This window comes from Myxine glutinosa, chromosome 10, assembly GCF_964187855.1.
Source record: "Myxine glutinosa chromosome 10, kmMyxGlut1.1, whole genome shotgun sequence".
Classification (NCBI taxonomy): Eukaryota; Metazoa; Chordata; class Myxini; order Myxiniformes; family Myxinidae; genus Myxine; species Myxine glutinosa.
In genome coordinates, this window is record NC_136270.1 from 72731437 (window position 1) to 72756601 (window position 25165).

The 25165-nt window shown below is 43.3% G+C and overlaps 1 protein-coding gene across 2 annotated transcripts in view; it reads right to left on the bottom strand.

Annotated features, from left to right (window-relative positions):
• LOC137434102 (protein disulfide-isomerase A3-like) overlaps nucleotides 1–25165 on the bottom strand; it is a 108083-nt gene that overhangs the window by 14971 nt on the left and 67947 nt on the right. Inside the window, exons 2-7 of one of the 2 annotated variants that reach the window (XM_068126778.2) lie at nucleotides 15338–15440; nucleotides 9781–9859; nucleotides 9294–9411; nucleotides 8008–8115; nucleotides 6318–6474; nucleotides 3875–3991 (exon numbers count right to left, since the gene is read on the bottom strand). In XM_068126778.2, coding sequence (XP_067982879.2) covers nucleotides 3875–3991; nucleotides 6318–6474; nucleotides 8008–8115; nucleotides 9294–9411; nucleotides 9781–9859; nucleotides 15338–15440 — 682 coding nt within the window. Of the gene's footprint in view, nucleotides 1–3874; nucleotides 3992–6317; nucleotides 6475–8007; nucleotides 8116–9293; nucleotides 9412–9780; nucleotides 9860–15337; nucleotides 15535–25165 lie in introns of those variants that run through there. The other variant, XM_068126777.2, reaches the window with a different exon arrangement.

Consider the following 25165-nt stretch of genomic DNA (forward strand, 5'->3'; position numbering starts at 1 on the left):
CCGGATTCGGATCCGGCTACTAGAATTTTAAAAGTGATTCTTCACCATTGGGAGATGGGGCCAAAAACGATACATAGCAGGATATCTCAAAAGGTTGTTGACGGATTTGGACGAAACTTGGTGGACCGGTTGGGTGTCTGACAAGGACGATTCGATTCGATTTTGGTGAAGATCTGAGTATGGATTCGGATATGATAATTATTTAATTTTAAGTGATTCTTCACCATTCGGAGATAGGGCCGAAAACTATACATAGCAGGATATCTCAAAAAGTTGTGGACGGATTTGGACGAAACTTGGTGGACCGGTTGGGGGTCTGACAAGGACGATTCGATTCAATTTTGGTGAAGATCCGGATCCAGCTCGTAGAATTTTTTCAGTGATTCTTCACAATTGAGTGATATGGCCAACCAGGTGGAGGTATGCTCTCTATTGAGTTTTTAAAGTGATTCTTCACCATTCGGAGATGGGGCCAAAAACGATACATAGCAGGATATCTCAAAAGGTTGTGGATGGATTTGGACTAAACTTGGTGGACCGGTTGGGTGTCTGACAAGGACGATTCGATTCGATTTTGGTGAAGATCTGAATATGGATTCGGATATGATAATTATTTAATTTTAAGTGATTCTTCACCATTCGGAGATTGGGCCGAAAACTATACATAGAGGAATATCTCAAAAGGTTATGGACGCATTTGGACGAAACTTGTTGGACAGGTTGTGTGTATGACAAGGAAGAATCGATTCAATTTTGGTGAAGATCTGGATCCGGATGCAGCTCGTAGAATTTTTTCAGTGATTCTTCACAATTGAGTGATATGGCCAACCAGGTGGAGGTATGCTCTCTACTGAGTTTTTAAAGTGATTCTTCACCATTCGGAGATAGCGCCAAAAACGATACATAGCAGGATATCTCAAAAGGTTATGGATGGATTTGGACTAAACTTGGTGGACAGTTTGTGTGTCTGACAAGGAAGAATCGATTCAATTTTGGGGAAGATCTGGATCCAGATCCGGATTGTATAATTTTTAAGTGATTCTTCACCATTGAGTGATATGGCCAAAATCGAAGGGTAAATCAGGGAATGAAAGACTGGACGTATGGTGATTCCTGTGATTGATTTTGATTAAATGCGATTCTGTATTGTGATTTTCTGGTCTACTCTGAGATACAAAACGTAAACTGTTCACCAGGTGGAGGTATGCTCTCTACTGAGTGCCGTTCTAGTTACTCATTGCGTTTATCCATATTGAGGTCATTATACAGGATGTGCCAGAGCAAAAAAATCCCATATAAAAATCCACAATACATTCATTTTTATTCTGAATTACATAAAAGTTCAGGAATATGTGTTACATTTTGTGTGACACAGGTGCACCAAATATAAGAACCGTAACTTGTAAGACTTGTTTGAACACGACAGGCAAAGATGTCGCCATGCTTGCTCATTGCACACCAGGCCCTCGTCGGACAAGACTGTGCCCCGGTAGACATCGCTCCTCGAGTTGACTTGGCCGTTAAGTACAACCGTGAGCCCAGTCGGAGAAGCAAACGTCGTTGATAAAACCAGGCCCCTCCTCAATTGTTTTTCCACAAACCGCGGAACCGTTTCAAGACGTTTGTTTGTATCTGGGTCAGGAAGTTTGTGTCTCTCTTGTATTCTGTAAAGTTTCATGTCATCATGGAGAATCCTCCTGACACTTGACACCGTCGGTCCAAGTTCTTGACTGCGGCGGCGAAGCGACTTTTTCAGACTGTTTCTGACCGACTCAATGACTTCAGAAGTTCTCAGCAAAAGGAATCCAGAATGAGTCGCTCTGTTTGTTGATTTTGCGTTTAAGTCGTACACAGTTCCTTGGTCTCGAAATGTATTCGTCCATTTGAATATTTTCATCCAATTTTCTCTTGAACTTTCTTTGAGTTTGGATGAAGGATTGCGTTTCGATGTAGGATTCCACTGAAAAAGCCTTTTCTTCATTTTTCCAGGGCATCGTTCCCTACAGGACTTTAACTATGATTATCTGAAATACAGTAAGAGAGGAAAAAAATGAAAAATAAATTAATGGTGAATAAAACGGAGGGTTTCTTTTTTTTTTTGGCCACTCCCGGTAACCTACCTAATACCTATCAGGGTCTCGTTGTTTCAGTAACATTCATATGCATCGTCATTTCCCTTTTTACAGGGTGTTCCTTTCCACAATATAATGATTCCGCAAACTTTAGACTTCACAAGATCATATTTCAACCTTTTAAATGAATTTCTTCGGTTTTGATTGATTCACCAATGCAAATAGATAATTGATTTCTTTTTCTGTCTGTATAATGTATTTGTTACTATGTGAAATTATTTATATTGTGAACTTGACATTATTAGTCCTTGGACTACAGTCATGTACATTTTTTCTTTTTTCTTTTATTCTAATAAAACCGAATTTAATTGAATTGAAATGGAATATCCATAACAAATACAAACTAGAACGCCACTCAGCAGAGCGCATACTCCCGCCGTGGGTCAAGTTGGAATAATACGTTTTGTTTAACATCCCCTCTCCCCAAAACAATAAATGAAAAAGAAAGTAGGCCCTAACCGTCAGAGAATTTATTTTGATATATCTCAGAATTAGAGGAGAAAAACATCATTTAAGAACGAGAACGCCACTCAGTAGAGCGCATACTCGCGCCGTGGGTGGCCCTGTCTTCCAATGGTAAAAAATCCTTCAAAAAATTCCTGGATCCGGAATAATATCCTGAGCTTGACCAAAAACTAAGCAATTCTTCCTTGTCCCAAGGGCAATCATCCCACCAACTTTCATCCAAATCCGTTGAGAACTTTTCCAGATATCTTGTTCACAAACACACGAACACACATACACACACACACACGCACACACACACGGACGGACACGATCGAATGCATTACTCCCTAGCGGGAGAAAAAAAACTTTCACATGTGGCTAGGCCAATGCTGAGGGAAAATATTTTGCCAATTAAATGAGGTTTCTTTTCCTTATGCACACATACTAAACTACAAGGGCACCTGGGAGAGCGCATATCTCCGCTAGGCTGAACACTTTGCGTTTTGTATCCAATACTAGGCCGGATCTGGATCTGGACCTGCACCAAAATCGAATCGGCTTGTTCTGGTCACCTAACCAACTCATCCACCAAGTTTTGTCACAACTCTTCCACAACCTTTTGAAATATCATGCTATTTATTGTTTTGGGCCCATCTCTCAATGTTGAAGAAACACTTAACAAATTAAAAACTTCTCGTATCTGGATCCGGATTTGGATTTTCACCACAATCGAATTGATTTGTCGTTGTCAAACAACTAACCTGTCCACCAAGTTTCATCTGAATCCGTCCCTAACGTTTTCGATATTTTGCTACATATCGTTTTATCCATATCACTCAATGGTGTTAAAATATTCAGTTAAAATATTCAGTTAAAATATTCAGTTAAAATATTCTCGGATCCGGATCTTCACCAAAATGGAATCAATTCTTCCTTGTCACACACCCAACCTGTCCACCAAGTTTCAGTCCATAGCGTTTTGAGATATTCTGTTCACAGACAAACAAACAGACAAATAAACAGGCAGACAAGGGTGAAAACATAACCCCTGTCTACCTTCGGTGGCAGAAGTAATGAAATTGCAAATGATCAAATAAGTGAAACGTATGTGTAAATTTACATTTCCGTGCTGGTGGCAACTCTGCTTCAAGAATAAATATTATTTACTGTCACAACAACTCCCTCCCTACTACAAACATCTCAACCCAATAACCATGCCCATGCCCTCCCACACACTACCCCCCCCCCACACCACTCCCTAAATTACATCAACATCACACGCCCTTCAAGCTCACATGTTCTTCTTGATAAAGTTCCGTATCTTTGGCAGGGTGTAGTTCTTGGTGGGGTAACGAACGGCTGTTTCCTCGTATATGTTGGCCAGTCTTTGTGGCCTGAACAACACCACAGCCCTGCAGGGAAACACATGGCAAACTTTCAGAACACGACTTCTGAGAATGACCAAGATCTCCATGCATAATGCATGAGGGCCACCATAACATCACACAAGCCCACTTAAAATGCACGATTTTTGAATTTTTAGGTCATTCCACCTCGATTTTCAAAGAGATGACATCATAAAATGGATCGTGATGTCCGGATGTCTGTCCACCCGTCCGTCCGTCCGTTAAATTTAGTATTTTTGCTACTCCTCCCTTATCACCCGGCTGATTGTTCTGAAACTTGACACATGGATACAACTTAGTACCTTGCACAATCGCTCAGGCTTCGATTTTTCGATTTCAGATCATGAGGGCCTCCAGTGGTAATTACCCCCCAAACTTCAGATCCATACTCATCCCTTATTTACCAATGGATTGGTCTGAAACTCGATACAACCCTTCTACTCAATGATCCGCAGGATAACTCGATCTTAGATTTTTCGATTCCTTATCAGGGGGCCTCCTAAGGGCATGGGGGGTCCCCCAAAATCAGCAGAGGTCTGAACTATAACCTCAAGAGATGACCATCAGCCCACTCGGGGCTATTCATTGTTTGATGTTATACATGTTCTTATAGAGGATTAGATTTTATTAAATTAAATAACAAACGCTGCCTCTCTGCTCTTTACATCATTTTCCCATTAAGTTGGGACTGGCAGTTCATATAACATGTACTCCTGGCCCCAGTCTTTCAAGAACCAGCTGACCATGCCTGGCGTTCGACTGAAGGTTGTAAAAATGTGTAATTTCTTCAGGGTGATGGCAATAACTCACCTACTCTTTGTTGAAAGACATTGTGGGGGTCTTTAACATCCACAAACTAATGTTAGCATATGAACGCCCGGCTTAACATCCATCCGAGGGATCATCAGCAGGGTGATACAATCAATGTATGTGCCGTCCCTTCGATGAACATTAAACTGGCCATCCCATTTGCCGGAATTAGTTGGTGGTCATTAAAGATCCCAAGGTGTCCTTCCCGAAGAGTAGGCGAGCTATCGCCAGCACCTTGAACAAATTACAAATTCCTGCCCCAACCTTCAGGGGGCACTGCATCAGAGCACTGCGGTGCTCCCAACAATGATGCAACCAGCAGCCACAAGCTGCATACGAAGTTAAATGATGATAATCGGCTGGGAAGTATCCATGGTTTGACCTTTCATTCCCATAACCTCTCCAGCAGGTCCATAACATTAGTTGTTTCTGAAGGTTATGAGTGAGAGAGAGTCAGAGAGAGAGAGTCAGAGAGAGAGAGAGTCAGAGAGAGAGAGAGAGAGTCAGAGAGAGAGAGAGAGAGTCAGAGAGAGAGAGAGAGTGAGTCAGAGAGAGAGAGAGAGAGTCAGAGAGAGAGAGAGAGAGAGAGAGTCAGAGAGACTTTTGTATCTTTTTATTATAAAAATAGAAAAAGAAAACCCCCAAATAGGGGTCACATTGTCATTTCAAGCAGAGAAACAAACAAAAAATATTAATACAGTAGAATACAGTAAAAATTATGCACAAAACATTTCACAAAACAATAAACGTTTCTCCAGGATTTTACAAATGACTTCATTCACGCACCATTTGGTCTCAAACTGTGGCAGCCTTCCTGTTATGGAGAAAAAGGCGAAGTCTAACTTTACACGGCTCGTCACAAGATTTTTAAACAAGAATAAGGCATTTTCCTCATTAGCTCCGAGATCATCAACTTTTCTTTTTCTTGATTTATACACTGCCATTTTTGCCTGTGCAAGCAGGAAATTACCTAACACATCATTCATATTCTTGTGTGAGTCAGAGAGAGAGAGAGAGAGAGTCAGAGAGAGAGAGAGAGAGAGTGAGAGAGAGTCAGAGAGAGAGAGTCAGAGAGAGAGAGTCAGAGAGAGAGAGAGAGAGTCAGAGAGAGAGAGAGAGAGAGAGAGAGAGGGAGTCAGAGAGAGAGAGAGAGAGTCAGAGAGAGAGAGTCAGAGAGAGAGTCAGAGAGAGAGAGTCAGAGAGAGAGAGTCAGAGAGTGAGAGAGTGAGAGAGTGAGAGAGTGAGAGAGTGAGAGAGAGAGAGAGAGTGTCAGAGGGTTCAATGACAATAAGTCATTGTTCGGTCTATTGTCTCTCATTCTGAGAAATCATGTAATCGGGTTCAGGCATTACTGCGTCACAATGGGTTCAGTTTTGGAATTCGGCAGGTGTAATATTGATGTGAGTTTGTGTAAGGATTTGGGAATGAAAAGGTGTGTGTGTGTGTGTGTGTGTGTGTGTGTGTGTGTGTGTGTGTGTGTGTGTGTGTGTGTGTGTGTGTGTGTGTGTGTGTGTGAACTCACTCTTCGCCTCTTTGTGTGGCGAGCAGGTCTGGTGCAAAGGTGTGTGCCACTCGGTATTGCTGCCGTAGCACTTCGGCAATACGTAACCACTCGGCGAGAGCGGAGCGTTCCCAGCCCAGGTAGTAACCCATGACCGTCCGGCCGTCAGGGAAGAATCCTTGAGATGTACCGGGTGAGGGACATTTACATTCAGGATCATTGTGGCATTATATGTGATTTATTTAATCGTAACTAGCATTACTGCAGGCCGGCAGGATGGCATAGAGGTAGGCACACTCCCCTCTAACCTGTCTAGCCTGGGTTTGAATCCAGACCCAGGTATAAACAGTCATCCCGGTGTTTCACAGGCAGGTGATTCATCAATGTGTGTACGGTCCCTTGAATGGACCTGAAACTGGAGTTCCACCTGTTGGCATTAGTTGGTGGACATCAGAGATCCCACAGTGTCCTTTGCGAAGTGGAGGTGAGTTATCACCGCACCATGAACAAATTACAAATTCCTGCCCTAACTAGTGCTGGGAGAGCAATGGCAAACCACCCAGTATAACCCTTCCCAAGAAACTGCTTTGGTATAACCAACGCTCTATAACTAAGTATGGTATATCAGAACCAGAATGAGGAGAACATTTACTGCATATAATAACTATGGTATTAGCCACCAATTCTTAACCAACACTATTGTACAATTAGCCATCGCTCCTTTAAATATTGATGGTCACCAGGATTTCCTTTTCTGACACATGTTGATAGTGATAATGATAACATTATTAGCATGATATATACAACTAGAGCGGCACTCTTCGACATCGCGACATCAACCAATATGCCTCCGCCCACATTATTACATCATTATAATACTTGTACAAAGTTTGATCTAAATCCATTCAGCTGTCCTCAAGTATCACATTTTAACCTGAAATGACCTCTGACCTTTGACCCCTCAATCTAATCGGTCCATCTTTGCATCATAATATATCCCAGCCAAGTTAAAAAATACCAAGTATGGCAAAAATCCCATCACTGGTTCACAAGTTGGCTTAGTTACAGAATCTTTACCTAACGAGACCTCTGACCTTTGACCTCTTGACCCCTCAATCTAATTGGTTCATCTTTGCATCATAATGTATCCCAGCCAAGTTTCAAAATACCAAGTATGGCAAAAATCCCATCACTGGTTCACAAGTTGGCTTAGTTACAGAATCTTTACCTAATGGGACCTCTGACCTTTGACCTCTTGACCCCTCAATCTAATTGGTTCATCTTTGCATAATTACACATAAGTGTACTAAGCCTGACTTCGATCCCTTGGGCCATTCTTAAGTTATCACGGTAACCAAAACATATTCAGAGGGACAGAGGCATAAAAATGGAATAAATTCTTCCTTGTCATAAAAATATAAAATGCATAAAAATACAATAATATATCAACATACAAAAAATAGACATATTGACTAAGCTAAAGTCTGTAGCTGATTTATCAAATAACAACCCACTCCCGTGGAATTAGTAAGAAAGCATCTCCTGTCATTTGGCTGTTCTTTAGCCCCAGGTATCCACTTTCAATTATCACGCTAATCAATGTAAGGTCATGTAAGGATGACCATGTAATGGGCCAATGTAAGGATGACCCACAATCATTCAGAGGAACTTTCAGTGACGTTAATGAAACATAAGGGATGTGTTTCCGTACCGACAATGCCAGCATCATAGTCCTCCGTGAAGTTTTTGAAATCTGCGAGTGAGTTGAGCTGCACTGATGTAGGGCCGATCATTCTCTTCCCAAACCTCACGACATAACCTGGGAAAAGAACAAACTCACATTCATGCCCATGATGTCATCTGAGATTAGCCCATGATGTCATCTGAGATTGGCCCATTATGTCATCTGAGATTGGCCCATTATGTCATCTGAGATTGGCCCATTATGTCATCTGATATTGGCCCATGATGTCATCTGAGATTGGCTCATGATGTCATCTGAGATTGGCCCATTATGTCATCTGAGATTGGCCCATTATGTCATCTGAGATTGGCCAATTATGTCATCTGAGATTGGCCCATGATGTCATCTGATATTGGCCCATTATGTCATCTGAGATTTCCATGATGTCATCTGAGATTGGCCCATGATGTCATCTGAGATTGGCCCATGATGTCATCTGAGATTGGCCCATGATGTCATCTGAGATTAGCCCATGATGTCATCTGAGATTGGCCCATGATGTCATCTGAGATTAGCCCATATCATCTGAGATTGGCCCATGATGTCATCTGAAATTGGCTCATGATGTCATCTGAGATTGGCACACTCATACTCACTTATTACGTAATTTGGGGCTAAGGCACACGCACATTTGTTTAATTCTAATCTAAGGGCAGTGCAGTTACTTACTCAATGTGTAATCAATTCAAGGATAACTCTCATTCACTTACTCACTCACACTCATGTATTCAGAGAATAGAGCACTTTTTGTTGTAATCCGAGGATAAATGTAAATTCACACACACACATGCACAATTATGATGTATCTTGGATCAGACCCCTTCACTTTTGTGGGACTAGTGAATCATATGCCATGCCAGATATTGTCACATGAATCCTGACTAACAGGACCTGTTTGAATTTAGAAAAAAAAAGTGATTTTTTTTTTAATTTTTAGAGTTTTTATCTTTTTTATCTTTTTTCGAATTCTGAAAATTTTGTTTGAATTTTTGAAAAAATGTTTGAAATTTTTTGAATTTTTGTATTTCTGAATGATCCTATCTGTGGTCCACACATGCAGATCTAGAGAGTCAGCGAACATGCATTTCTGGCTGGTTGTGTGGTTGGTCGTCCTCAGCACGGTGGGAGCGGATTCCCTCAACAATGCAACACAGGTAAAGGTTGAGAGAGAACTCAAGCCGAGCCAGTATGTTTGTATGAGAAGGTGTACACAAGATAACATTTGATGTTCACATTTTTGCATTAATGCGCACCTGCCTTCTTGGGTCCCTCGTAAGTGGCGACGGCCTCTCCGTAGTGGTACATCTTGATGGTAGGGTAGCCATAAACACCATGGTCTCGGCATTTCTGTTTGCTCTCCGAGCAATCAATCTGCAAGCGTACCCACGGGCTCCTTTCAAAGTGAACCACGGCATGCACAACATTGCGCTGCTCAGTTAAATGAATGAACCTTGCTCGACATCATAAAGAATTGCTTCATAACGCAGCAAAAGCTCTTAACTTATCGTACGCAATGTAAAATATCAGAAAGTTTATAAAGTATAATTGTGTCGACAGCATGAAAAAGAAAAACACCATTGTAATACTGTCCATTAAAAATAATTTAATAATTTTTATAGTACAGTATTGCATAATTGTAATTGGATACTATTAAATGATTGCTATGAATTTCTGTACAACCTACCCCGTTGTGAAATCGTTGAGCGCGCTCATATCATATCCCCAACCCTTCTTCCTCACCTTGCCCAACGTGACGAGACCCAGCAGGTCCTCGGCTGCGGAATCAAACTCCGGCGCGAGGCGCATGCAATGTCCACACCTGGAGCACATGGACAATTCGGTTACACCTGTGGGACCATCTCCTTCTGCGTGACCATTGCGCTATGGCTCTTGTGGATAGTGGTCCATGCTTGTGCAATTTACCATAGAGATGTCTCTTAATGCACAGGTGCATTCTTGCATAATGGTTGCTTTCATCCACATGTATATGTGTCGTGTATTTACTGATATTTTAAAGTAACATCTGCAAAATGCTGTTTAAAGATGTAACAAGGTAATTTAATGAAATTGGGTTGGCCTGTTAGCATTCCTTTCTGAACACCTAGCCAACTAGATGGTATTCATAGAATACTTACCCTGCGCAATCAACTTGTGCGAGCCAACTCTTCTGTTTTTGAACGTTTTTTTTCCTTTGATCCAATATGGCTGCCAGACCACGTGAGCGATGACATCATAAATTTATGTTCTCTAATATAATTGTTGCATAGATCACGCTCAAAAAATTTCAAACTGATCAGGCAAAGCATTGTCCCTGTCGAATTATGACATCATAATTATGCCACCAATGACGTCATCGTTAACAACACCTATTCCACATATGGAGTTCGTTACAATGAGCCACGTTTCAATTTTTTTCCATTGAGCAGTTTTAGAGATATAGAGGTGCAACCTTTTTAGATTTTTCCAAGATGGCGCCTGCACCACGTGACTGGTGACGTCATAATTATCATTTTAAAAATCTACAGGAGGAGCCGCTCATATTCTGAAAATTTCGTGTCCATTGGACTAACAGTTGCAGAGGATTTTTTTTTTTCGTACTGATCAGATCAAGCGTTGTACTTGTCGAATGATGACGTCATAATGAAGGCAGCGATGACATCATCATCAACATATCTTATTCCACATGGGGAGTACTTGACAATGAGCCATGTTTACATTTTTTCCATTGAGGGGTTTGTGAGATATAGAGGTGTAACGTTTTTCGATTATTCCAAGATGGAAACCATACCACGTGACCTATGACGTCATAATTATGAATAAAAAAATTCGATAGGCGTAGGACTCCTAGGGTAAAATTTCGTGTCAATCAAACCAACGGTTGCCGAGAAATTGAATTTAAAAAATGCAGGCACGCATGCCACACGTACGCAATCAAATGCCTAACCATGCTTTTCACTTCGCAAGCGCAGAGTAATATGTCTTGGTGCAAGAAACAGGTACAGACTACAGATCCTATATATACATATATTGCACATATCTATACTATAAGATATGTTTGTCTGTTTGTGTATGTGTGTCACCATTTTTCTGAGATGCCCAAACCGGTCTTTGTCAAACTTCCAAAGGTTCATCAGTGAGTGTTGGGTTTTAGTGGGAAAAATCTTTTTGTTGAACATTTCGAAAAAAAAATGTGGATATTTTTTTATTCTCACTGCAGTGCCTAATCCTTTGTAGCTATGTGAAACGATGTTTTCCAGGAACACATTTATGACATAAATACGGAAGTGCCTGTGTATAGATTTGTGCATATGTACATGTTTGTGTGAGTGTGTGTGTGTGTGTGTGTGTGTGCGAGTGTGTGCGTGTGCATGTGTGTGTCTGTGTGTGTGGGGGGCAGGGGGGGTTTGGGGGGGGGGTCATAAAGCATAACATAACATTCTCTTTGCTAACCTCCCCTCCCCCTTCCCCTACCCTCTAACTTCTCTCTTTTTCTTCCCCTACCCTCTCTCTCTCTCTTGTCTCCTAATAAAGTGCAACTCTCCTCCCACACATCTCTTTCTCTACACCTCCTCTGGACTTTGTAAAATGGAGGATGCCCAGTCGGCGGCTGGCTTTGGAGGCCAACTTTAAAATGTGGTTTTCCCAAGAAAGATCATGCCTGATGGTGAAACCCAGGAGTTTGAATAGCTGAACTTCCTCAAGAGGATTGGAAAATAGGAGATTTTGCCAGATGGTCCTTTCGAATGGAGATAGTGACAGTGTGACATTTGTCAGGATTTCAAGATATTCCAAGTGCTTGACCAGCTTGTCAATTTTCCAAGGTCTGAAGAAAAGGCAGAGGCTGCAGCCTGCCCGTCTGAAGGATAAGGGATGTCACGGCAGAAGGTGGAGTCATCAGCAAATATATAAAGAGGATTTTCCAGGGAGTCAGAGAGATCATTGATGAAGATCAAGAAGAGGACTGGGCCTAGAACACCACCTTTGGGGCACTCCGGCTTTGACAGGGAGAGGAGATGAAAGGATTCGGCGGAGATCCACACGTTGGCTACGAGAGTGGAGGAAGTCAGAAAGCCAAGAGTGGAGTTTTTTTTTGTGTACAAGATCGAGGCTCATGTAAGAGCTAACATTAATCACATAAAAACAAACTGACACATAAAACGGACAATAAAGGGAGCGGGACACAAGATGGGGAGAGAGAGGGAAGCACACAAGTCCAATAGCAGAGAACAGGGACATCGGAAGATCTGTGGGAGGGAGAGGGCTTTGGGGGAGGAGGCATGTGGAGTGGGGGCGGGGGGGGGGTGTTTGGAGAGGTACAAAACACATGGACACTGCTTGGACTTCCAGGAAAGAAGTCGGTATTTCACAAAAAGTGAATCTGGGGTGAAATTGGCGGGGGTGGAAAAGATCAAAGTTTTGGATGGGGGAAGATAAGAGATGGTGGTGAACAGCTGTTTTAAAGACCTGGAGGGAGGAGTGGGATTGAAAGGAGTGGGGGAGTTTGTTCCAGAGACGGGAGAAAAGAGGAATGAAAGAGTGAAGGTGAGCAGAGAGTCTTGATTTTGGCAGTTTCACCATGAGAGTGTTGCTTGCAGATCTTGTGCGACCTGTAGGAATATTTGGGGGACAGAGCACAGACAGGGCTGGGGGAGCAAGGTCGGAGAGGAGTCGGTAGAAGACGGAAAGACCACCAACCTGCCTGCGGTGAGTAAGTGAAAGGCCCTCAGAGTTAGCTTCATCACGGGAGATTCCAATGATTCTGAATGCTTTGGTTTCAACAGCGTGAAGCCAAGCTAGGTGTGAGGCAGGAGCACCGGCCCAGAGGGGAGAGCAGTACTCCATTGAGCTGCGGATGAAAGCCTTGTATGTGGTGAGGAGCTCAAGTGTGCCAAGGAAGGACTTCGCACGACGGAGGATGCCCAATCGGCGACTGGCTTTGGAGGCCGGCTTGGAAATGTGGTTTTCCCAGGAAAGATCATGGCAGATAGTGAGACCCAAAAGCTTGAATGACAGAACTTCTTGAAGAGGATTGTTGAGAAAGTAGATGGGAGGGTTGTCCAGTCGGTCTTTTCGGAGAGACATAGTAAGAGTGTGGGATTTGTCAGGATTGAAAGACATGTTCCACTTGGTTGACCAGTCTGTGATTTTGTCCAGGTCTGCAGAGAGTGAGGAGGCTGCAGACTGCTGATCTGAGGGCTGAGGTATGGAGCGGCAGAGAGTGGAGTCATCAGCAAAGAGACAGAGAGGATTTTCAAGAGAGTCTGAGAGATCATTGATGAAGACCAGAAAAAGCACAGGGCCCAGAACACTGCCTTGGGGAACTCCAGCCAGAACAGGAAGGGGAGATGAGAGAAATCCATTCAGAGAAACCCACACGTTGACGACGACTAGAGAGGAAGTCCGCAAGCCATGCATGGATCGTTGGCTTTGGATGTCATATGCAGACAGTTTGGAGAGCAAGGCAGGATTCCAGACTGTATCAAAAGCACGAGATATGTCCAAACAGTTGTGATTAGAATATGCCGATCATGAATAAAATCTATAGCTGGAAAATTGAACAGATAATTATCAAACATCATCGGAACTGTCTTTCCTCAACAGAAGAAAGCTACTGCAGCTACCTTTATCACAAATCCTCTTGTTACTCCCACTAACAAACCACCAGGAAACATCACCGAGAGGTGGTGATTTGTATTAATAGGGTCATATTAACAGAAAAACAATGTAAAATAACCTGTTTCCCAATTGATGCAAAAAAAACCCGAAGATTAAATAAAATTAAATAAAAACAGACAATATTGCCAAAAGGTCTCAGCTTGAGCCGTGGAAACCAAGGTCTTTCAGATTATTGGAATCTCTCGTGATGAAGCTGAGTCTTTGGTCCTATCCCGTCACCATCACAGACAGGTCGGTGGTCTCTCTGTCTTCCACCACGTCCATTCTGTTCTTGCACCCTCTGCTCTTTCCGTGCTTTGTCCCATTCGGGTTTCTTTAGGGCACACATGGTTCGCCATCAGCCCCCTTCTGGTGAAACTACCTAAAACTACCTACCTAAATCCACTGTTCACCTGCACTCATTCGTTCCTCTTTTTTCCCACCTGTGGAACCAACTTCCACATCCTCTTCAATACCATTCTTCCCCAGACATCTTCAAGACAGCTGTTCACCACCATCCCAAATTGTTCCAAATCCCAAAAATTATATTTTCATCCCTCGTTAACCCCCCTCCCACCCAATCCCTCCTCCTCCCAAATTCCCAGTTTTCCCTCCTGAGAGTTTCCTTTTGTATCCATCTTGTCCACCCCATTCACCCCTCCTGTCCTCCATTCTTCCACATACCCATTGCTAATGTGCCCCCCTCGGTCTTCCCGTTGGTGTTTCCCCCCTCTGTCTGCTGTTCCTTTTGTCCTGCTCCATTCAGTGTACAGTGTACTAGTACTAGCTCTTCTACGAGCCTCGACTATGTATCCAAAAAAAAGAAAAGAAAAGATGTACTCCAGCTCCATAAATGCAAAAATACATCACCATGTGAAACCAGGAGAGCTGTTTCACCCTTTGGGGTTCATCAATGTCGAGCTGCTTATAATTAATTAATCTAACCAGAGGCTTATTCACTTAAGCAATTGAAATAGTCGAGGCTCATAAAAGAGGGAAACTACAAAAGGGCGGTAAGTTGACAAGATGGACAGAGTTTGGAAGGGAAACAGGTGGGACAAACCCTCAAACAAACATATTCATTGCAGTATGAGAAGGGGGGCAACAGGGAGGACATGGAGTCAGAGGGTCAGCGAGAGTGGAGGAGACCCATAATAGTCTTGTTTTAGGTCATCCCAGCTTACAGACCTATTTTTGACATCGGTCAAACGCTTTCCATAAACTTTCATAAACAATCTGTTCATTAATTCACAGACATTTACACAAACAGTTTATTCGTACATTCTCAAGTCCTTTGAACATCTGATCACAACATTCACTGATTTTAGTTTTTATTATAAACTACTGGAATATATGTGTGTGTGTGTGCGTGTGTGTGTGTGTGTGTGTGTGTGGGTGTGTGTGTGCGTGTGTGTGTGTGTGTGTGTGGGTGTGTGTGTGGGTGTGTGTGTGTGTGTGTGTGTGTGGGTGTGTGTGTGTGTGTGTGTGCGTGTGTGTGTGTGTGTGTGTGTGTGTGTGTGTGGGTGTGTGTGTGCGTGTGTGTGTGTGTGTGTGTGCGTGTGGGTGTGTGTGTGTGTGTGGGTGTGTGTGTGTGTGTGTAATGCTTGTATGAGTTATATTTAACTGCACTCAGAGTACTTACTCTTCAATGTAAAAATCCACCATGCTGTGTTCCCATTCTGCCAGCCTGGCGTCCAGATCTTCTTCGTATGTCAGGCCAATGACGTCGTAGCCCCATTCTGCATCTACAGCACACACGATCACAGCTACCAACACCGTTCCCAGCCAACACGCCATCAGCAGCCGCTTCTTACAGCAAGAAACGCTCCTCAAACAATTAGGATCGTATAATTACCATCGTTAACATTATCGGTGCATTACGCGATTCATTGCTTCGCGCCGGTTGGACGGGAACCTGAGCTGGCGCCATCCGATTTGCTGCCGTCTCGGATACCCGGTGCAGCTTCTTCCGTGTTTCCATGGCGACGGGGAATATCCTGATACTCCCCACGCGGAGTGCCGCGCAGAGCCCGTTCATTGGTTGTTCCGTGTTCGTCCCTTGAGGATTCTCGTGCCGCCGACACGTGGGTGAAATAATACTAATAGCCATTCGCAAATTAATTTCGCGTTCTAAACGAGTGTGCAGGTCCAAAATGTTTCGATTCCTTTGTAATATTGTAGTGAACTCATGTAAGGGGTTGGAGGAGGTTCTGTAAACGATGGTAATTTTGTTTATTTTGATTTGTGAACCTTTCAAAATACTAGAGTGGATGGTCAAAAAGTTTTTAAACGACAATGGACAGTTTTGAATAAACGACTGTAATAATAATATGCACATGACTTAAGTTTAAGACAATTGAAGACCATAGAATTATAACCAGGCTAAGTCACATTTTAGACATTTCGAGAAAAACGTGAAAAATATTTTGAAAAACGTGAAAAACGTGAAAAACGGGGGAAAAATAAAATAAAATGTGACTTCGTCTGGTTATAATTCTATGGTCTTCAATTAATTTCCCCGTTACGTGCCTTCCGCGGTTCATATATAAAGACATTCATTAAATTAAAATGAAATATAACATATTTTAAAAATAAGCTTTTTCGACAAGTACAAAACTTCATCCGATCAAGATGAAATTTATTGAGCGTCATCTATATATATAAAACACAGTTTGTGTGTGTGTAATGTTACCGATAGACTCCTAAACGGAGAGGCTCACGTACTTGATATTTGGCACAGACATGGCCATTGAGCCTGGGACGAGCATGGCCTACCTAAAAAAAAGGGCCGGTACTGGAGAGCGTCACAGGATCGGTGAGTCTCCAAAAGCCGCTTCGTGCTGTTGCGAAGATGCAGGACGATGTCGCGATTGTTGTGCTGCTCTCCGACCATGAGAACTGCAACGTCATTGTTGACTGGCCCTCCCCTTCCCTCCCCCTTCCCCCTCCGTCCTCCCCTCCCCCTCCACCCTACCCCCCCCCCTTCTCCCCTCACCCTCCCCCTCGCCCTCCTCCCTCCCCCTCCCCCTCCCCCCTCTCCTCCCTCCCCCTCCCCCCTCTCCTCCCTCCCCCCTCGCCCTCCTCCCTCCCCTCCCCCCCTCCCCCCTCTCCCTCCTCTCCCCCCTCTCCCATCCCTCCCTCCCCCCCTCCCATCCCTCTCCCCTCCCCCTCCCCCCTCTTCCTCCCCTCCCCCCCCCCCTCTTCTCCCCTCCCCCCCCCTCTTCTCCCCCCCCCCCTCTCCTCCCCTCCCCCCCCGTTCCCCACCCTCCCTTTCCCCCTCCCCACTCCTCCCCCGCCCGGCAATGCCGGGTACTTCTGCTAGTCTAGGGATAAATTGTGCAGAAAAAAAAAATGATGACGTCATCGGTCACGTGGTTCAGCTGCCATATTTGTTTTAGCCCAAAATCCTTAAAAACCACGAAAAAAAAACTCTTAGCGAGGGTCTCAGTTCGAATCCCGACCCAGCTATAAACTGTCATCCCAGATCCAGTGTTTAACAGGCAAGGTGATTCATCAATGTGACCCTCGGATAAACGTTAAACTGGTCTGCCAGCATTAGTTGGTGGATGTTAAAGATCCCACGGTGTCTTTCTCGAGGAGTAGGCGAGCTATCGCCGGCACCCTGAACAAATTACAAATGCTACCCCCGCAGCCTTGTGCTGCATAATATGAACCAATGAACAATTACGGTATTGTCCTTTCATTCCCGAATGGAACCTGAAAACAAACTTTAACCAGAAAACACACACCTCCGCCAGGTGAACACTTTATATTTTGTATCCCGGCACTGATAGGTCAGATCTGGATTCAGACTTGAACCAAAGTCGAATCAGCTTGTTATTGTCACTTACCCAACTCATCCAACAAGTTTTGTCATAATCCGTCCATAACTTTTTGAAACATCATGCTAAAAACCATTTTTGGCCCCATCTTTTAATTGTGAAGAATCCTAATATTAATTTGCAATTGGTCACCTGGTTATGACTCAGTACAATTTATTATTGACCAAACGCATCAAAAAGTTACATATAGCAAACAAGCAAGAGCTGAAATTGCAGACCCTCGCTAAGAGTTTTTTTTTTGTGGTTTTTAAGAATTTTGTGTTAAAACAAATATGGTGGCTGAGCCACGTAACCGATGACGTCATCATTAATTTTTTTGTCCACAATTTATCCCGAGATGATGCTCAAGAAATTTCATCTTGATCGATGAAGTTTTGTATTTGTCGAATTATGACGTCATAATGGAGGCACCTATGGCATCATTAACATATGTTATTCCACATGGAGAGTTCTTTACAATGAGCCATGTCTCAATTCTTTCTATTCAGTGCTTTCGGAGATATAGAGGTGCAAATTTTTTCGGTTTTTCAAAAATGGCGTCCATACCACGTGACCTTACGTCATAATTATCAATCAAAATTCTACAGGTAGAATTGCACCTATCGTGAAAATTTTTGGGAAAAAAACGGTTGCAGAGAAAATCATATTTATTCTGTGTAGACAAACAGACAGACAGACAAACAGACAGACAGACAAACATATGGACTCAAATGCAATATCCTCTCCTCTGGCGAGGGTAACAAACAGTGTCAAATGGACCACCTCGCCGCCATTAGAGTATTTAAATTGCATCAGATGTGGCAATAAATGTGAATTGTTTCTCCCAGCTTGCCGGCTGGGAGAAACCATTAGACAGAGGACACCATTTCCATTTTCCAACCTCCATCCCTACCCCGTTTAGAATCCCATGCGGGCAACGGGAACTTGCAAGTCACTTCGAAAATTAAACAATTCTAGTATCGACCAGATCCAGATCTTCACCAAAATATCATCAATTAGTCCTTGTCACATACCCAACATGTTCACCAAATTTCATCCAAATCCGTCCACAACATTATGAGATATCCTGCTAACAAACAAACAAACAAACAAGAAATATGTTGTGCATAGCACGATACTTGCGAAATCCCTAATAAAATAAGTTGTTGGCCTATGATGACTTCAAAAATGGTTGAATTCCGTGACCTGGTATGCGAATCCTCTTAAAATTTCAAGTCAATCGGATGAAAGTTGAGGATTTTAGAAACTTGACCTTTGTTGACCTTCTGGCCGATGTTGACCTCAAAAATAATTAGTGGTTGAATTCAGTGACCAGATATCTAAATCCTCTTAAAATTTCAAGTCAATCTGATTAAAATTGAGGATTTTAGAAACTTGGCCTATGTTGACCTGTTGGGCTATGTTGACCTCAAAAATAATAGGCTTCTTGCTTATGACCAACTCTACCATTTGGTGAAGTTTTGTGAAGATCGGTTGAAAATTGTGACCTGTAGGCGACTGACATACAGACAGACAGACAGCCAGCCAAACCAACAGAATAATGCACAAGACCAACCAATATTCTTGAAAAATCTTCGATTTTCGCAAGTAACAACCAAAAAAGGTACAGTGCAAATAAAAGCATGATACTTGCAGAATCTAAAAAAACCCAATATTCTTCAGGATTTTGATTGGTGAATCAATTCAGTAACCCAATATGCAAATTGTGTTCAACCTGGCAGAGGACCCAGTCTCAAACAGAGGTGGATGGAGATTGCACATTACTTGCTGAAACAAGTAGAGTCTGGGTGTTGCAAGAAGACTACAGATATTTGTGTGCGTGTGATGTGCGTATAAAGGGGTGTAAATGATGTAAAGGACTAAAGGGTCTAAGTGTTTCAAAAAGGTCTTTTGGGTTCTATAAGCACCTTGAAGGGTATACAGATCTAAGAAGTCTAAAGAGTATTTTCCAATAGTAGTTACAGGTCTAAAGGGTCGAAGGAGTCAAAGTGTGTAAAGAGTGTCCAATGGGTCTAAAGGTCTAATGGTCAAGGGGTTTAAGTGGTCCAAACAGTGTAAAGGTCTTTAGGAGTCTAAGGGATCTAAAGGGTCTTAAAGGGTTTAAAAGTTCTAAAGGGATATAAAGGGTCTAAAGGCTCAAGGGGTCTAACGGGTATTAAAAGGTCGAAATGGTCTACAGAGTCTTACAGGGTCTAAAGCATCTAAGAGGGTCCAAAGGGTCTTAACCCAAGGATGCATGGTTCGAAGGCATTCTATGAGCAGCCGGGTCCGTCGTAGCCAGACCAACCATGGACCCGAGCCATGCATCCTCCGGTTAAAAGGTCTAAATGTTCTAAAGGTATAAAATTGCCTAAAAGGGGCATAATGTCCAATGTCTAAGTGGTTGAAAATGTCGAAGGGGTCTAAAAGGTCGAAGGGGTCTAAAGGGTCACATTCCAGCAGTAGCTACAAGTCTAAACAGTCTAAGGGGTTGAAAGGGTTTAAGGAGTCTGAAGGGGTCTAAAGAGAGTCCAATTATCTGAAAGGTCTGAGGGTCAAGAGGTTTAAACCGTCCAAAGTGTATGAAGGTCTCCAGGAGACTAAGGGGTCTAAAGGGTCTTAAAATGGTATAACGGGTTTTAAAAGGGTCAACATGGTCTAAAGGGTGTAAAGGCCTAAAAGGGTGAACATCAAAAGGGTCTAAGTGGATAGAAAGGGTAATAAAAGGTTCAAAGGGTCTATAGGGTCTAAAAGGTCTAAGGAATATAAAAGTCTAAATGTCTGCAAGGTATATGTTCGATTTGTCCGCAATTAATATATGTAATTAATAGATGTAGCCATGGTCCAATAATATGTAATTAATAGATGTAGCCATGGTCCAATAATATGTAATTAATAGATGTACTCACGGTCCAACTCACGTTCAAACAGTATGTAATTAATAAACATTGATTTTAGGTTTCATATATCTCAGTACTGTGTTGTATATACGTATACAACGTTGTATATACGTTGTATATACGTAATACGTATATACAACAATATATGTTGTATATACGTAAAAATCAGATATTAAGTGGATCGATTGAAAATTGACAATTTATGTGACCTTGACCTTTGACCTTTTACCTCAAAAACAACAGGCTTCTTGCTTGTGACTGCCTCCACTAGGTGGTTAAGTTTAGTGACCTGTAGGCTAAAATTGTGACCTGTAGGCGATTGATATACAAAAACACAGACGTAACAAGAGGGAGAATTGCTTTGTAGTGCAATACATGTCTCCTACCAATGTGATATTTTCTAAGTCCAAAAAGGGCATAACTGTGAAAAATTGGCGAAAGCCGCAATACTCAAACTTGTTCTGTAACTTACCATAACATAACTATGTACCAATTTTCAGATGAATGTGTTAAAGGGTATGGGGAAAAGTCTGAAAAACCATAGGTGGGATGGACAGATAGACACACAGACAGACTGACGGACAGACAGACGGACGGAGAGCAAACCCATCGTCCCTAGTGAAACCAGTGGGGACTAATAACAAACCAAACCAACCAATATACTTGTGAATCTTTGATTTGGCAAGTTACAAACAAACAGATGAAAAATCACTCATAGAGCGACACTTGGCAAAAGAGAACAAAGTAGAATGGCACTCAGTAGAGCATCCTTTTGACCTCACAAATTTATAATTGGTGGTTGAATTATATGACCTAATATGCAAATCGCCTTCAAATTTTAAGTTAATGGGATGAAAATTGACAATTTTAGAAATTTGGCCTATATTGACCTCAAAAATAGTTGGTGGTTGGTTTCAGTAAGCTGCTATGCAAATCCTATTCAGATTTCAAGTCAATCGGACGAAAATTGAGGATTTTAGAAATTTGAGAATAGTGGTTGACCTTAGGCCTATGTTGATCTCAAAAATAGTTGGTGGTTGAATTCAGTTAGCTGATATGTTAATGCGATTCAAATTTCAAGTCAATCTGATGAAAATTGAGGATTTTAGAAATTCAAAAAAAAGTGGTTGACCTTTGGCCTATGTTGACCTTTTGACCTCAAAAATATATAGGATTTTGTCCGACCACGAACTTTAGCATTTGGTTAAGTTTCGTGAAGATCGGTTTAAAATTGTGACCTGTAGGCAAGTATAAGTGAGTGGACAGACAAACAAACAAACACACAAACCGGAGTGATCAACATACTTGTCCCAAAAAAATTTTTTTTGCCAAGTAACAAACGGGGGGAGGTAATAAATGTGAGAAAACATTGGTGTTTATATTTCAAAGGTGAGTTTGGAGTACCGTACTTGTTATTACCTCCGCCACCAAAGGCACCCCTGCCTCATACCTTGCCCAGCTTGATGCCATGCAAACCAAGACCTTCAATATTATTGGAATCTCCTGGGATGAAGATGAGTCTGGGCCCATCACAGACAGATTGGTATAGTCTGTCTTCTACCACCTCCATTTTGTTTCCTCCTGACCCCCAGGTTTCTATAGGGCGCAGTCGGTCCACCGGTCCGCCAGACACCATTAACCCCATTCTGGTGAAACTCCCAAAATCCAGAATGTGTTCACCTCGACTCATTCGTTCCTCTTTTTTTTTCCTCATCTGTGAAATTTACTTCCAGATTCTCTCCAATCTCACTCTTCCCAGGTCATTCCCTACCCACACCGTGATCTTTTTTTACCCCGTTAAGATTATAACCATCCTCATGAGTCGTGCCCACCCATTCCCGAGTTCCCAGTTTTCACCTCCACTTCTGTCATTCATTGTTTGCTGCATCCATCCATCTTGTTCACCTGCATCCATCCATCTTGTTCACCTGCATCCATCCATAGGCATAGTGAAGGAGCTGCGCTCCAACGTGAGTCGAAAGAATTGACGCGACCAAAGACGGAATTCGTCCGAGTTGCTTTATTGAAACATAACAGCTCAGGTATTCTGAAAAGCCCGTTTATCGGGCAGCAATATATTGTTGCGGATATGAGGATTGCATTTTTTTGATTGTGTGTATTGTATTGTGGTAAATTGTTGTGTAACATTGGTTGGATATGGCCCCTCCGGCCTCCAGAGTTGTGTAAAGGTAAAAAGGGCGTCCCGGTAGTTAATTCCATGAAACACCACATTGCAGGACACTATAAGACCCTTGTTCAGTAGTTTATATCCTTATTATGTGTTTTAGGGTAAGGCCTTGTCGTCCATTAACATGACACTCCATTGCACCGAGTGAAAGAGATAGATTCCCTTCATTCCCATTCCCCAAAACCTCCATTTCCCCGTTCGTAATGGCCAAGCCTCAAATTGGCAATTACATCCCCTCCAATTGCCGCCATTGACCACGAGGCAGGGTTGGGGAAGAAAGGCGGGTCCCCACCTCGTCATAGAGGGGAGGAGTGAGTCAGCCCCACTCAACCAACCACGAACAAGGGGTTGGGCTTGGAGAGGGTGTGGAGAGAAACATCGAGGAGGTTCGAAAAGGTTGAGGGGCGGGGCCTATATAACCCGCCGCGGGACGTTCCCGAGAGAGAGTGGCAAAAAGGTCCAAGGCAGATGAGATGAGAAGAGGGATGAGCTTTTACGAGATGAGCAATGACAAGAGCTGAGTGTGTGGTTTTTGGTCAGAGCTGGGTTGGTCGTCAGTGGTGGTCAGTGGTTGCGTAGAGTGGAGGGGTTGCATTGAGTTGTCGGTGGTGAGGAAGAGTTGGACTAAGACAGAGTCCTGGAGTTAGTGAGAGAGGAAGAGAGAACCCGTCACGCCAGACCCCCCACCAGCAGCGTTGGCTTGGCTCCACCAAGCAGCTCCGACCCGTTACCCCGCGCACATGACAGGATCGGTGGCATCGGCGGCCGTCGAGGTCCAGCCCGACGTCCCGTGCGGGATCAAACTCCAGCCAGCTCCGTGCCTTCCTCCAGCCACCCACCTCCAGCCATTCCTGCCTGCAAGTTCCCCATTTGCGTACGTGAGTTTGTTTTGTTTGTTCTGTCCTGGGTAGTCAATTAAGTCTGTATAAGCTAGTATTTTCCCTGTGTCTCTAAAAGCTTCTGTATATTATTTTATTATCTTTCCTTCTCCTTGGTTATTTTGAGCCTGTAAATAGTAAATAAATTTAGTAGTATTTTCAACCCTTTTCTCGTCTTCTTATTCCTTTTCTTCACATCCGTCGTCTTTGTCTTTTCCCTGATTGAATAGCTGTGGCGCGATACGGCCAACGTCTGGGTGAATCGGGTGAGTCGGGAAAAACTGTTAGGTCGCAGGGCCTCCGCTCGGCAAATATAACATCCTTAACCGCGGACCGTAACAATTGGTGTCAGGTGTGTCGGATTCGGACCTGAAGCGTTTAACGCGCTCAAAATTACAAAGTACCGAAATTGCTTTTGTTTTACAAAACCCGAATTTTGAAATCGCGCCATGGCTGGTCAAGGCGACGGGATGCCGGTGGGAGAGATAGACCGGGTAGAATCGACCCAGGACCTCGGGGAAATGTATATGGAGGAGGTGGTTGAGGAGGTATCAGGCGCACAAAATGGCGTCCTCGCGCACGTGGGTGTAGCGGCACCAAATTTTGCCGCGCCCGCGACCGTAGCAGCGCCACCGGTGGATTTGAACCTTTTTATGATACAAATGAAGGCCCTTATGGACAATAATAGTGAGCAAATGGGGAACCGGATGGATGCTCAGAGTGAGCAAATGGGGAACCGGATGGATGCTCAGAGTGAGCAATTGGGGGTAATGAGGGACGAAGCGAGGGGTACCGGTGAGGGATTAGACAAGAAATTTGAGGGGTTAGACAAAGGGATAAAAGAGGTAAAGAATGGATTAACGGGGGTGGAAAATAGAATGGCTGCCCAGGAGAATCAGATAGAGGGGGTGAAAAATGGGTTAATGGGGTTAGAAAATAGGATGGAAGACAAATTGCGGGAGATAGGGGAGCAATCCGCCCGAGAAATTAAACAAATGGCAGAGCAGATAGAGGAGGTGAAAATCGGGGTAGAAACCAAACTGGATGCTCAGAGGGATGAATTGGGACAGATGAGGGTGGCATCTACAAAAGAGATGGAGGAGATGAAAAAGGAGATACGACGAGGTGTAAGTGAGGAGGTCTTGGGGGTATGCGAGGAGGTAAAGCGAGGTGAAAAGCGTATGGAGAAGGAGGTGAGAAATGGAATGGCTAGGTTACAGGGGGGAATAGAGGACCTGACGGAGGAGGTGGAACAGCTGACGGAGGGACAAAAAGAACTAACGGAGCAGGTTCAAAGGAACACTGCAGTACTAGGAGGGTTAAAAGCGACACAAAACGACATTAAAAATGACTTGATAGCGACACAGAGGCAATGTCAGATGGTACGTGAGGGACTGACAACGAGGTTGGAAGAGGTGACAGAAGTAATGGAGACGAAGGACCGGCAGGTGAGGACGCACATAGAAACGGTCAAAATAGCCTTAGAGGACGAACTTGAGGAGACGCACCGGGAAATAAAAGAGGTGAAGCAAAAATTAGAGGAAGTGGAAGAAGAGGTGAGTGAAATTAAGAAGAGACGGACAGAAACTAAGAGAGAAATACAGGAGGAGGTGATGGAATATGTACAAGGTCGGTGCTCAACTCATAATGATGTGCTCGCTAACCAAATAAAGAGTTTGCAGG